We start from the raw sequence: 15,064 nt of genomic DNA on the forward strand, positions 1-15,064 counted from the left end.
AAAAAAAAAGACTTTAATTATGAAAATTTATAATAATTTCTGATGAAATCAAGACCATTGAGACAGAGTACTTCAAAGTCTAATTGCTTGTCATTTGCTGAAGTTCACCCTTTTTGAATTGAGCTGCCTTTCAACAGTGTGTACCATTAACCGCTCCTTTTAAAGCACTGTGATATGTTCACTTGCAATAGACCATCTTTATTAGCCGTTGGTCAGTTTCCCAAATGAAACTGTAAATAATTTTGTTTTTCTGAGAATTGTTTGGTCACTAACACTTTTACATTTTAAAACACTAAACTAATACAGGTCAAAAAGAAATTCTTTTTCCCCCCATTATAAAATTCTTAGAAAGGGTTTGGGTAAAATGTGCTTTATGTCTGTTGTATTTACTGTTTCTCATACAATTAGCATGAATATTATATTTTTTAAGTAATTAAACTTTTATATCATCTTTAAACTTCTACAGTATTTTGTCTTTCATTTTTCTAGTTTCAGAGGAGCAGCTGACTGAATTTGTTGAGAATAAAGATTATATGATCTTGCTCAATGCGTTAAAAAATTTTAAAGATGAAGAGGAAATTGTGCTTCAGGTCCTGCACTGTTTACACTCCCTAGCAATTCCTTGTAAGTACCTCATGTGCTGGATTTCTTTTTTGTATATGAAAAATTACAAGTTATCTCCTTTCTGAGTGCATTTTAAAAATATTTTTTGTTATGTAGAAACTTGTAGATGGGAATCCTATTTATTTATTACCTTAATTAATTTGTACTTATTGATGCTGTCGGGCAGCTGGCTCAGGACTTGGTGCTGGGAAACAGTAGCAGAAAATACAGACATGTCTTTTGCCTTCTCAGAGCCCATGGTACCATGCCAGATATAGATAATATAGGTGATTACGATGTATTATAAGGTAAATATTGGCAGAAGTACCTGGGGTTATGAGAAAAACAAGAACGGAGGCAAGGTCTCTTAGTAGAGACTTTAATGATGAGAGTTTTGTGTGTAGGGATGTCTGAGGTGAAGTGGGAGTGCAGGCAGCGTGTCCCAGGCAGTGAGCATCGTAAGTGTCAAGATCTTGGAACAAGAGAGAGCATAGTGCATTCAAGAAGATAAAAGTAGCTAGTGTCCCGAAGCTATAAAGAACTTACAAATTCAACACCCAAAGAACAAATAATCCAGTCAAGGAAAGGGCAGAAGACATGAACAGACATTTCTCCAAAGAAGACATACCAATGGCCAACAGACACATGAAAAAATGCTCCACATCACTCGGCATCAGGGAAATACAAATCAAAACTACAATGAGATACCACCTCACACTAGTTAGAATGGCTAAAATTAATAAGACAGGGAGCAACGGATGTTGGTGAGGATGTGGAGAAAGGGGCACCCTCTTATACTGTTGGTGGGAATGCAAGCTGGTGCAGCCACTCTGGAAAACAGTATGGAGGTTCCTCAAAAAGCTGAAAATAGAGCTACCCTATGACCCAGCAATTGCACTTACAGGGTATTTACCCCAAAGATACAAATGTGATCTGAAGGGGCACCTGCACCCCGATGTTTATAGCATCAAAGTCCACAATAGCCAAACTATGGAAAGAGCCCAGATGTCCATGGAGAGATGAATGGATAAAGAAGATATATATATATATATATACATACAGTGGAATACTACTTAGCCACAAAAAAAGAAAAAAAAGAAATCTTGCCATTTGTGATGACATGGATGGAACTAGAGGGAATTATGCTAAGCGAAATAAGTCAGTCAGAGAAAGATCATTATCATATGATCTCACTCATATGTGGAATTTAGGAAACAAAACAATTAAAAAAATAAAACGATAAAATCTGAGAGGGAGACAAATCATAAGAGACTTAATCAGAGGAAACAAACTGAGGGGTGCTGGAGGGGAGGGACGTGGGGGGATGGGGTAACTGGGTGATGGACATTAAGGAGGGCATGTGATGTAATGAGCACTGGGTGTTATATACAACTGAGGAATCACTGACCTCTACCTCTGAAACTCATACTACACTACATGTTAATTAATTGAATTTAAATTGAAAGAAATAATAATTAATGAAAAAAGGATAAAAGTAGTTCAGTAAACTGTGTACTTAAGAGTGTGTGTGTGTGTGTGCATGTGTGTGTGCACGCACACATATGCATATGCCCAGCCCGGACTGTCTGCTTGTGTGTCATTTAAGGAAGGTGAGGGGCAGGGCTTGATAAGAGTCAGTGGATGAGGCTGGAGACATAAGCAGATCTTGAAGGGCTTGAAAAGCCACAGGATGAAGTTTGAGCTTTATAATGATTCTTGTTTAGCATTTTCTTGGTGCTTTGAAATCTAGGCACTTCTATCACAAAGAAAGTACAAATAAGAAGAAATTAATTTGCTGTGTATGGTACCAGTGACTGCTAATGGGCTATAATCATGCTTCTGAATCTATTACTTTTGTAAGCACACGTGAGCATTTAGTATTTCATGGATTACATATGTGAGTTCGTCCAGGATATACACATGCATTTATCTAGTGATGCTTTCATCTTCACCCATGTGAAGTTGTGAGGATTAAATGGTTAAAAAAGTTGAAAAATGCAGAATAGTACCCGGTATGTAATAAGTATAAAAATATCGATAGTGTGATTACATAATTTGTATTTCCTACGTGTGTACTGTGGTATAGTATATATAATATGCAGCATGGTTTCAGACAGGGAAATCTGCAGATGTGAGTCTTTAGTAAAAACCCAATCCCATTGTGAAAGGATGCTCTTTCTTCGTAATTGTTATAAAATCCATTGTTTTCTTATCTGTGGGAAATTGAACATTTGAAAGTAGATGGGGCTGCACTATAATAGAGAATGGACATACTTTAAAATTTGTGAGTCATCCACCGTCAACAAACTGAATATATTTTTCATTTTACTTTTTCTCGGCTATATTTATACATTTATTTATTTGTTTTGGGCTGGCTGCTTTGAAATTCATTGTTTTCCGCCCACATCTGACATAACTGCAGTGAAAAATGTGTTGATTCAGAATGCAAAGGTCAAAGAAAGTAGCAACTAAAAATAAGAAGAATGAAATGTTTTAAACACTGCTTCTAATTGAGAGATGTTTGCTTTTGAGTCTTAGGGCAAATTATGTCTGCTATTCTGAGTAAAAGCAGACAATTATTTTCAGAGGCCATTTACTTTTATTATAACATGTTTTCCTGTATTCAATGCTCTTTAAAATACAACTTAAACATTAAAAATATATTTTTGGAAAAACGGTTAGTTTGGTTATGCCAAAAAAGACAGAAAAATGCTTGCAAACACCTTTTTTGTTTTTAAATAATAGTCAATATTTCATTCAGAAATGTCGGTTTGTTTTCTCCACGTGGGTTCATATACTCAGTCTTTCTGTTGACTAACTGCCTTTCCCAGTAGCTTCTTTCCTTCCTTTCTGGTTCACCTGTGTTTGTCCCTTAGTCATATATCCCCTGCTTCCCCCATGCTTTTCCCCATCCATCTCAGAGCCTTCAGATTTTTGCTACCTGTTATGCTGGCTGCTCTTCTGTTGCCCTTCTGGAATGGGCAGGAAATAAGTCATAGTTGATTTTAGCTGTTCTGTTATGTGACACGATTTTGGTTTTCCTTTTGTTGGTTTGAGAAAACGGAACAATGTAAAAGGCATTATCCAGTGGAGCAGTGGCTCATTAGGAAATGGGCCCCAAATTCATTTATTTGAAAATTTATGGTCAAGACATTACATTTTTAGACTTACATAAAAGCCATATCGATTATCCCTTCATTTTGTTTGTTTTTAAGCCAAGAAACAGGAGTAAAGCAATTTTCCCTTAATGCTAGAGAAGAGTCCTGAATCCTATTATATTAGCAATGAGCATACTGTTTTTTACAGCTATTTGACAGAACATGATACTTAAATTTGGAAATATAGCCTTTATGCTGGCATGTATTTACAAAATGTACAAGATGTTTTTGTATGTATATTTCAAATGTGAAATTATTACCTTTGGATAATTATTATTTCTTTAAATTTAGGCAATAATGTTGAAGTCCTCATGAGTGGCAATGTCAGGTGTTACAATATTGTGGTAGAAGCCATGAAAGCATTCCCTGTCAATGAAAAAATTCAAGAAGTAAGTTGCTGCTTGCTCCATAGGCTTACATTAGGTGAGTTATGATTCTTGGTTAATTTATTATCATGGTCTATATGATCGAAGCATATATAGCGTACGTATGTTGTATGTTGGTAAGTAGCATATTGACATCCACTGGATGGAAATATTGTAAAAGAGCAAACTGTTCTGCCATGCTTAGAGTTTTAAAAGCAGTGGCAAAAATTGATGTGCATAATGTAAGAGAAGTCTTATCTTGTTGTTAGTGGTATATCTAAAGTATAACTATGTCAGTAGTTGATACATACTAAAGAATAAGCATAACACGTAGAAAATGTGAAGCGCAAAGCAGAAGAATGCCCCAGCCAACTTGAGTCATTACCAATGCTGGTAATGCGACTCTGGGCTACTTCTTTTCCGTGCTCTCTCTCTCGAGTTAACACGATCCAGTATTAAAAAACCAACTCGATCTTCAGATAAGGTTGCTTTTCTTTTTTTTTTCTCATTTATCTCTTAAGAGATTATTATCCATCCCATTTACTGACTAGAGAATTTATTGCCTTGTTACTGTTCAGAAGAAGCTTAACTTTCTTTTCCTAATTAAAATAAAAACCCAAAGTCAATGAATAAATATTTAGCATTTTTGTCAAGTAAATGTAACCTAATGATGAGTTTCATGCATTTAAAGGCCTTATATAATTTGCTATGCATTTTCATATAAATTGTCTGAAAGTAAGAGAGGGCCAGTCTCACTGGTATTGCCCAGAGTCACACAGTTGGTCAATGGTAGAGCAGCTGTTGGCAGTGGCATAGTAGGGAAGAAGAAGGTGAAGGGACCACCCAAGTTTAGATAAGTTGGTAAAAGTAGTCTTAAGAGAATCTTGAGAAATGACTTTCCAAGGCTGTTAGAGAGTTACAAATGAGCTTAAATGGAAGGAGGCACGTGTATGTAGAATAGCATTTACAAATTCCTACCTCATAAGGATTTAGATTTTTGAATGATGTGTTGATTCTCAGAAAAGTGAATGGAGAAAGGGGTGAGGCTTCTTCCTGGTTCGGGTTAGAGGGGGTGAAATATTCTCTTTTTTTTTTCTTTTCTGAGATCGTCACAGATAAGATCAAGTAACAATGTGTGCCAATGAGTTTTCTGAGCAGCATTCCTTTAAGTGAGAGAAGGGTTCAGCCAAAGCATTTAGTCGCAAGTGAGGGATTTCTTCCTCATCTTTAGAAAGTCAAGCTGTTCCACACGGCAAATACTGCAGTGCCATGCATAACAGATACCTCATTGTTTTATATGATAACGGCATGAGAGGGAGTGAAAGAACACAAAATTAATGTAACCCAAACATATCACAATTTTTGCTCAGTCAGTTCCATTGTCTAAGTAAGATAATTAAATGACTGCATGAAATAAATTTTTAAACCTTAATGTGATCATATTATGCTATTTTAATTAAATTAATATGTATCTTCATGTCATTAAAAATATTCACTCTTCGTATTTATTGATTTAAATACTGTTGTATAATTCAAGGTAATTTAAGATCCATGCTTGAAAATTCAGCTAATATCTCACTTGCCTTTTAGGTAATTTTTTTAATATTCTGGTATTAAATGAGGTGCACGAGTTTGTGGTGAAAGCTGTGCGGCGATACTCAGAGAACGCCACGTTACAGATCGCGGGGCTCAGCTGCTTAGCGCTTCTCAGTAAGTGACTGTACTCAAAAGGAGATTCTTAACAGCTGCTTTGGATCTTGAGTGTGAACATTATAACAAGACATCATTATAACAAGAAAGTCATGTGTAGAGAAGGAATCATTAAATGGCTTCTCTGTCCTAATGTAATTCATTTTCTAGTAGAAGATACTTTCAAGGGAACTAACAGTTGTGAGAAGTACACCCTTCCCACTTCGTACACGAGTAAATACGTCCTTGATTTAGCTTTGTTATTAGGCAGCTAATCTCAATTACTCTTTTTCTAGTCTATTAGATTTGTTTGGTTCTCTCTTCCTCATTTGATGGAATAGCAGTATTCTGAAGTGTGGAATATATGTAAAAAGTCTTTGTAATGAACTAAGGCCACAACTAAGGAATACCTCATTTTGTTCATAATGTTTCAAAATACGGACTTCACGTTGGTCATTCAAACTGTAAGTCGTATGTTTATATTTTTTTTCAAGCTGAGACCATTTTCTTAAATCAAGACTTAGAGGAAAAGAATGAGAATCCGGAGAATGATGATGAGGAAGAAGATAAGTTGTTCTGGTTGGAAGCTTGTTACAAAGCATTAACGTGGCATAGGAAGAACAAGCACGTGCAGGTTAGACTCTTTCATAAATATTATAGTTATTCAAAATTATGTTTGTTGAATAATTTATGTTTTGACAAGTTTCTTTTTTCTCCCCTGATCCAGGAAGCTGCATGCTGGGCCCTTAACAATCTCCTTATGTACCAAAACAGTTTACATGAGAAGATTGGAGATGAAGATGGCCAGTCAGTAGTTTTGATTTTATATGTTAGAAAATTTTAGTTACATTTTTAACCGATCCATATAAAATACTGTAACTGCAACTTTTATTGTTAGAAATATTTTTGATATAGGCATGTATTTTCAAGTGCTGCCACAAAATAGTAGTGTGTATATAATATTTTGATCCCTGATGTGTTTGAGAGTTATTACCCCATGACTTAGAATCAAGAGTCATTTAGAAATTATGAATCATTGAGAAAAGAACCTTTCGGTTTTCTAGCTGATCATTTAAAAATGCTCTGTTAATTAATCTCAGGTGACAGAGATGGCAGAACCATCTGTGACCTTTTCTGTTGCAGTGACTAGCTAGCAGGTTGTCAATATCAGGAATGAAATGTGGTCAGAGGCCTCCTTAGTGATTCCTCACTTGATATTGCATTGTTGACCTGTCTTCTCTTGAGAGGACTATTTGTAGGTGTCAGCTCTTGAGGAGGCTTTCTACAGGAGTGGAATTCAAGCTTCATAAGACCAGCCCCCTTTCTCAAAGATGCAAACTGTACACAGGAGTTTTGTGTATATCAGAGCTGTTTCATGGCCATGAGCCTTTGTGCTTTATGGAAATGCTTATGTTTGCTCTGGGTATGCTCTTGCTTTTAATGACTTCCGAATGACTTATCTTGGAAACTTAAATAGTAATAGTCTACATCTCAAATCCTGAGAATCTGTTTGTATAGTGATCCATTGCCAACCAGGAGAGAATTAATAACACAGATGCTGTTTAATGATACCTCTCCTTTTTGAAAGGAAACAGTAATTCTTTTGAAAACTGTATGTTAAACCAGCATCCTAATCCACTTTGAGCAATCTTTTTAAGAGGTTAGGTTCATGGTGCAGTTTTTAAATTTCAGCTCGCAGCACATTGATACCTCAATATCCATAGGAGTTAAAATAAATACATTATTAAAAGAAAGTATATTATGCTCTACACTTTTAAAACTCATGATGCCTCTTTATGATTTTCATTTTCCTTTTCTTGTTTTCATTATCTTCTTTTTTTCACTTTACCCTTTTACTCTTAATACTTCTTTATATATTTGCTGAGTCTTTCCCCCCTACTGCTTATCAACTTTGAAGAAACAGAGAAATACTGATTCATTAGTATTTAGTGGATTTGAACTTTCTTTTAAATATAAAACTGTTTATAATTCACTCTTATAAGTGGAGGTAGCTTGAAATGTTGTTTATATGAATATTTGAACTAATTATGAAGAAGACTACCATTAATATTGTGATTGAATTTGTGAAAGGTTCCCAGCTCATAGGGAAGTGATGCTTTCCATGCTGATGCATTCCTCATCAAAAGAAGTCTTCCAGGCATCTGCAAATGCATTGTCGACTCTGTTAGAACAAAACGGTAAGAGGTGAACCATTTTTTAATACGAGGAAACACATTTTGTATTTTTTTAAATTATAAAGTCAATTTCTTATAAAAATTCAAATATGTAGAAATATGTATCTGATATATAGAAATATTGATATATAGGTAAAAGGATAAAAAAGAAAATAAAATTTTGATTTTTTTCCTGAATTTCTGTGTGTGTACTCACCCGTGACATATACTATATATTTTCTATTTTTGAAGAAATGGGATAATTTTAATAATTTTATAAGCAGATTTTACATTTTCTTTTTTGTGCTGATAAATGTAAAATTTCATATTTTTATTTTTAATGGCAGTGTAGTTTCCCAGTGTACACCTATATCCTATTTTTATGAACCAGTTTTTCATTGATGGACTTTTACCTTAAATTGAGTGGGATTTTTTTTTTTTTGGTACCAAATGGTCACTTTTTTCCATTTTCTTTTATATACTGTTCCTGTTCTTTTTTAAGGAACACTTTCTAGATAATGCAGTGGGTGGAGAGATATTCACCATTCTAAAATCTGATAAAATTGTCCTTTACGTGTAAGCCTTATAGCTTTCCATTATTAAGGAGACAAAAAATGGCTATTATACCTTTGGAAAGACTCTGGGTTTTAAAATTGAGGCTCTGGCTGTTCAGATTGCAGGCCCCCACGAACAGGAAATACTGCCAGAAAATCTTGGGAGAAAACTCATCAGAAAGGCATTGGGACTTGGCAGCTTTTGCAGGATATTTTTGGAGGGAGCAAAATAGAGAAAAACACGCAAAGCCGGAAACAGAGATCAATGCTAGCACCACCTGTTAGTAGAAAACCTGCATCGAGTGAAAGGAATCAAGAAACCACTTGAAGCATGTTTCTTGATGCTGTTATTTAAGTCAAATCAAGAGGAAAATAATTTCTTCTTCCTTTTCCTCCTTTCTCGCTCTACCTCTCAGATGGCACTTTAATAAAAAAACTTGAACGGCAAGAGCCCTTACAGACAGACAGGGGTTGCCCTCTGGGATGATGAGTCAGAGTAGGAGTGGTAGAAAAGGGAATCGCTGTCCTCAAATCTCCCATCTTCTGTGCAGAGGCCTGGGTGGGATCTCATTCTTGAAAATGAGGACCAGACTTGGTTGCTTTTGTGTGTCACATCTAGGAGAGGAGAGCAACCTCGAGTATATATACATATTGTGTTGTGCTGTAGTTTTTCACCCTGTGGACATCTCTGATACACCCACAAAATAACTAGTGTCTGAGGATTAGTTACATTTGGAGTCAACCTTGATTTCTTTGTTCAGAATCACTACCCTGCTCTGCCTGTTTCCTTACCCCTTTGTTCTTGGCCGCCTGTTGGGTAAACTGTACTCAGATCCCTTGTATTGTTCTTGGAGTTCCGCCTTAGGAGAATATTAAGAACTGAGCCGCTTGGTCACCAACCTCTGTGGCAACTTCTCATTGAAAGACACTTGGAAACATTGGGTATGCAGGGCTCAATGTGGTTTTCTAGAAAAATGACTGGACTGGCGGGCAGAAGAACTGGTTTCTGCCATGGTGTTACCCAGGCCAAAGCTTGAACATCTCGTGTGATGTTTTCCTCATTTAATTAATTATTTCAGTTAATGTTTACTGAGCTGTTGCCAGACAGTGACCTAGGCACTAGGGATATATCAGTTAAACAGAATACTCCCAGGTTCAGGGAGCTTCAGCTCTAGTGGGGAAGACAGATAATAAGGCAAAATAAAATATATGATATGTGAGGTAGCTATGAAACAAAAATGAAGCAAAGAAGGAGGATATGTGTTAGGGGTCAGAGGCGATAAAATGGTGACAAGGCAACCAGGAAAGAAGGTGAATATTGACCGAAGAGCTGAAGGAAGTTGCATATTATTATTGGCTCTTTAAAGCAGGTAGTTGATTGCTAAAATGGAGTGGAAGAGGTCAGGAGTATTGTGTAGATATATGGTAAATGAGATATGATGTCTGAAATGTTCTGTGAACTCTGAAGTGACTCCGTGATGTAATTTTTTCTAGGTCCGGTGTTTGCTGAAATTTCTATTCTCAATTTTTAAGTTCAATTTTTAAGTCAAAAGTTAGGTTAATGTCCAGGACAGTGGTTCTCAAAGTGTGGTGCCTGAAACAGTAACATCTCCAGGGAACTTGTTAAAAATGTAAATTCTAGGGCCCTGTTCAGACCTGCTGAATCACAAATTCTGGGTTTGGAGCCCAGCAATCTGTTTTTCAGCAGTCCCTCTGGGTGGCTCTGATGCTCTTTGCTGTGTGAGAACTGCTGGTCTAGAGGGACTTGCATCTTTTAAAGTATCCCCTTGGTTAGAATTTAGCTACTTTAGGAGGGGTTGTTAAAGCTTCCGACATGACCAAGCAAAATAACCAACTTATCGTATTTTAAGGTGTGATATTCTGGGTGTCTTTAAAAGGTATGAGTTTTTCAGATTTTGGCAGCATTTTAGAATGTGTATCAGTTCCACTTATTTCTGAGTTTTCCCTATTTTTTATCATTTCTTCCTTTCCCAAATTGAGGTTGATAACTCATTTTCAAAATACAGATCTTTCTTGACTTAGGATGGGGTTATGTCCAGTAAACCCATTGTAGGTTGAAAATATTGAAAGTTGAAAATGCATTCAATACATGTATCCTACTGAACATCATAATTTAGCCTAGCTGACCTGAAATGTGCTCAGAAGACTTACATTAGCCTAGAGACAGGCAAAATCATGTAACACAAAGCCTATTTTATAACTGTCTCATGTAATTTATTGAATACTGTACTGAAAGTGAAAAACAGAATGAGAGGTAGAGAGTGTGTGTTAAGTGTATTGTTTGTTCACTCGTAATTTTGTGGCTCACTGCCACTGCCCAACATCAAGAAAGAGTATCATACCGCATATCGTTAGTCTGGGAAAAGATCAAAATTCAAAATTTGAAGTATGATTTCTACTGTATGTGTATCACTTTCACACCATCAGAAGTTGAACCATCCAAAGTTGGGATGCTCTGTAGTACTTAACATTTTCTAAATTTCATTTCCTGCCACTTTCAGAGTGTTGAATTACAGTGTGTAATGTTGGAATTGATATTTATATAGAGTCTTGAAGACAATTGATATTTCTATGGAAACTTCAAGATAATGAATTTGCATTTAGTAAAAGAAGTCTATTAGAAAGGAAAAATATTCTGTAATCATTGTTGGGATATAGTTACTTTCCCACATATAGTGTAAAGTCAGTTGTAAAGCATATCTGTATTTCTTTTTTTTAAGATTTTATTTATTTATTTGAGAGAGAGAGGGAAAGAGAGAGAGCATGAGCAGGGGGAGGGGCAGAGGGAGAAGGAAAGGGAGAAGCAGACTCCCTGCTGAGTAGGGAGCCCAATTCAGGGCTGGATCCCAGGACCCCAGGATCATGACCTGAGCCTAAGGCAGATGCTTAACTGACTGAGCCACCCAGGTGCCCCCATATCTGTATTTCTTCAGCTTTGGCATTGCTTTGTGAAATTACGTAATTATTCTCTCTATAAGTGCTTTCCATCCCTTTGCACACGATGGCATACACAGAAAGAATAATGTTTGTACAGTCCACTGGGATAAATGGAGAAGGTAGCTCAAGGCTGAAGGCAGCCGAGCGTGGCCCCAGCCCTTGTCTCACCCCACTCTCCCTGCTCCCCAAGAGCTGAGAGATGGTCAGTATCTACATGCACCTGTAACTGATTCCCAGCTCACTAGTGTCTAGCATACGTAGCAAGTCTTAGCTCTATATAAGTGCAGTTATTTTGTGAACCTGTTATAAATGTTAGAATGAAATGTAACTTTCATTCTTATTTTGGAGAGCATTATTTTAAAACATCAGAAACATGTCTTTCACACGGATGGGATTACATTAGTACCAGTCTACTCACTCTACGAGTAAAACTTTACAAATCAAAACCTCAACCTAAATGGTTAATAAATGTGAAAAAATTGAAATAGTGTATATTTTAGAGAAATAAAGATGAATGATCTTTCAGTTACAATGAAATACAAATTCCATGTATACTTGTATTTTTCTATGCATTTGGATTATCTTAATATTCTGTGTCTTTCTGCAAAATTATGAAAATGTGCTTTCATTTCTGTGAGTAACATTAAAAATTTTATAGTTAATTTCAGAAAAATCCTGTTGTCAAAAGGAATATACCTGAATGTATTGGAGTTAATGCAGAGGCATATACATTCTCCTGAAGTTGCTGACAGTGGCTGTAAAATGATAAATCATCTCTTTGAAGGAAGGTAATATAGATTCATGGACTTAATGCCAAACATATACTCTTGGACCAGGTAGAATATCAATATGTCAAGCATATTTCTAAGAATTAAAAGAAAAACATAAGATAGTTGCAGATTGAAACATTGGGAATGTAATCTTGTGTCACTGATACCACAGATTTATTTTATCCGACTGTTGAAAGGGATGATAGAAATGGTAGAAACGTGTTGAAGGTTGGCTTTTGTACTCTGTGCTTGATGTTGACAACATTTTGAAAAATGGCAGTTATACAGCATGTAACTTTAAGTGGTTTTTTAAATTATTATGTGTGAAAGGTATATGAGATAAAATCATAATGTGGCTTCTAGTTGTTGCTTTTTTCACAACTAATATTTATTATTATTCTTTCATTTGAATTAACTGTGTCTTCTCTTCCTGCTCTGGGGGCTGGATGACAGGGTAGGGTGGGGAGTGGAGGGCTGAGTGAGGGGAGGGGAGAAGTACTGGCTTAAAAAAAAAAAACTGTTTAAAAGACCAAAACTGAATTGCATACAGAAGTGCTCGCTGCAGGATATGCTCGGTGCCTTTTTGCACTGTATTAGGCCTAAGAAGGTGAAGTAACTTTGGTGTAGTCTGAGTAACTTCAAAATTTTCAAAAGAAAAAAATAAATGGCACAACTGTTGCAGTAAAATTATTTTGTGTCCCCGCTTTCCCACTAATTTGAGCCAATTTGATCTTTAAACATCAGGTTACACATTGGTAAAGAGGGATCATAGTAATAACTTCATAAGTTGTAATTTATACTGTAAGTATTAAATCAGCTGATTTTTACAAAGTTAGGATAATGCCTGTACATTTTAAGCACTCAGTAAATCACAGCTATTATCATTAATACTGTTATTAAATATGAATAAATGAAATGCATATAGCATGGTCAGCTGGCACATCTGTAGGCTTTTAAGGAATAGGGTTATATTGTTTTTAACATAAGTCCAGCTAGTCTATTTATGTTTATATATATCATATCTTTGAGTCATATTTCTTTTATTTAAATATTGTCCTTAAATATTTGAGTGCCAAGTTTATCTCCAATGGTGATTTTCATGGTCCTGGGAGTGAACCTTCATGAGAGACAAAAACAAGGTGGGATAATCAACAGTTTAAGTATCTGTAGATTGTGTGCAATCCGTGCTCCTGGCTCTTTCCTCATATGTAAAATATGTCAAGTTTTAGTCCTGAGGATTCAAAGTTCACGAGGACCATGTGCCTGTGACTAAAGAACTCGTGGTCTAGTGGGGGAGCCTGGCATGTGAACAGAGTTACAATACTGTGAGAGAGGGGGTGCCTGGGTGGCGCAGTCGTTAAAGCGTCTGCCTTCGGCTCAGGGCGTGATCCCGGCATTCTGGGATCGGCGTTCTGGGATCGAGTCCCACATCGGGCTCCTCTGCTGGGAGCCTGCTTCTTCCTCTCCCACTCCCCCTGCTGTGTTCCCTCTCTTGCTGGCTGTCTCTATCTCTGTCACATAAATAAATAAAATCTTAAAAAAACAAAACAAACAAAAAAAACAACAAAAACCCAAAAAAACAATACTGTGAGAGAATACAACAGCGGGGATGTGTGTCGGGCACAGTGGTTAGAGGGGAGTGAATGGAATGACCAAACAAGGGAGGCTACAAGGAGGGCATGTGTTTAAGCTGGGACTTTCAGGTGGGCGGGAGGGACTGTGTTACAGGGACCACAGAACCATGTGGAGCGAGGACAAGGTTCTGATAGGCGCAGGTTTCAGGTGAGAGGGCGCTGGGCAAAGCAAGGCCTACCTCTTTTAAAGTTGGTAGTACCTGCCGAGGTCTAGTCAAGTGGCGTTTCTTCATATGGAAAAGAAAGAAGAGCTAAAACACCTTAGGGGCGCCTGGGTAGCTCAGTCGTTAAGTGTCTGCCTTCAGCTCAGGTCATGATCCCAGCGTCCTGGGATTGAGCCCTCCATCGGGCTCCCTGCTCCGAGAGGAGCCTGCTTCTCCCTCTCCAGCTACCCCCTGCTTGTGTTCCCTCTCTCACTGTCTTTTGCTGTCAAATATAATAAATAAAATCTTAAAAAGAAAACCAAAATACCTTAGAGAAACTAAGACTTTAATGCAAATAAAATGAATTAAAAATACCTAATAGGAAGTCCAGTGGTGTTAATTTGGAAGAGGCCAGTTGCTATGCTGTAAAGAGCCCTGACCTTGGGGCTCAGACAAGTTGGCATTCCAGTCCTGGCTCCGTCACCTTCTAGTGATAGGACCTTGATATGTAACCTCCGTCAGCCTGAACTCTTCATCTGGACAATGTCTACTTTTCAGATAATAACACCTACTTTTCAGGGTTGTTGCCAGTGACCCATGTGTAGATTGGAAGAAAGTTGTGTTTTGTGAAACTAAATAAAAGAATTCCACTTCTTGAGGTCAGAGTTTAATTAAATAAGAATTAAAATATGTATGCTCATCTTACTGAATTCAAATGCATTTTCATACAGTTTTTTTTTTTTTGATAAAATAGAATGGTTCTGTTTTCCCGTACTTATTTCAACTTGGTGTTTGTACAATGGAATCAGGCTGTACTTTTAATAAGCATTTCAATGTTCTATCTCCAGCAGTGTGACTCTGGATACAATGGCAGCAGTGGCCCCCAAAATAATAACAGTTATGAAAAGTCATGAGGCATCCTTATCAGTGCAGCTGGAGGGACTAAGAGCTGTTTTACATTTCATAGTTCCAGGTAAGTTACATAATAGATATGGGAAGAGATGGCAATTTTAATG

General features: G+C 36.8%; 1 protein-coding gene across 6 annotated transcripts in view; it reads left to right on the plus strand.

The window, feature by feature from the left end:
* The window catches only part of LRRK2 (leucine rich repeat kinase 2), a 135,620-nt gene that overhangs the window by 14,292 nt on the left and 106,264 nt on the right, over positions 1-15,064 (plus strand). For 5 of the 6 annotated variants that reach the window (XR_006409898.3, XM_057318803.1, XM_026502095.4 and 2 more), the window contains 8 exons: positions 490-624; positions 4,053-4,184; positions 5,717-5,836; positions 6,310-6,449; positions 6,543-6,622; positions 7,907-8,013; positions 12,160-12,289; positions 14,897-15,021. Coding sequence is in view for 5 of the 6 variants with exons in the window: in XM_057318803.1 (XP_057174786.1) it covers positions 490-624; positions 4,053-4,184; positions 5,717-5,836; positions 6,310-6,449; positions 6,543-6,622; positions 7,907-8,013; positions 12,160-12,289; positions 14,897-15,021 (969 nt within the window). In the remaining variant the exon portion in view is untranslated. The remainder of the gene's footprint in view (positions 1-489; positions 625-4,052; positions 4,185-5,716; positions 5,837-6,309; positions 6,450-6,542; positions 6,623-7,906; positions 8,014-12,159; positions 12,290-14,896; positions 15,022-15,064) is intronic. The other variant, XM_057318804.1, reaches the window with a different exon arrangement.

This window comes from Ursus arctos, unplaced genomic scaffold, assembly GCF_023065955.2.
Source record: "Ursus arctos isolate Adak ecotype North America unplaced genomic scaffold, UrsArc2.0 scaffold_26, whole genome shotgun sequence".
In the NCBI taxonomy this organism is placed as follows: domain Eukaryota; kingdom Metazoa; phylum Chordata; class Mammalia; order Carnivora; family Ursidae; genus Ursus; species Ursus arctos.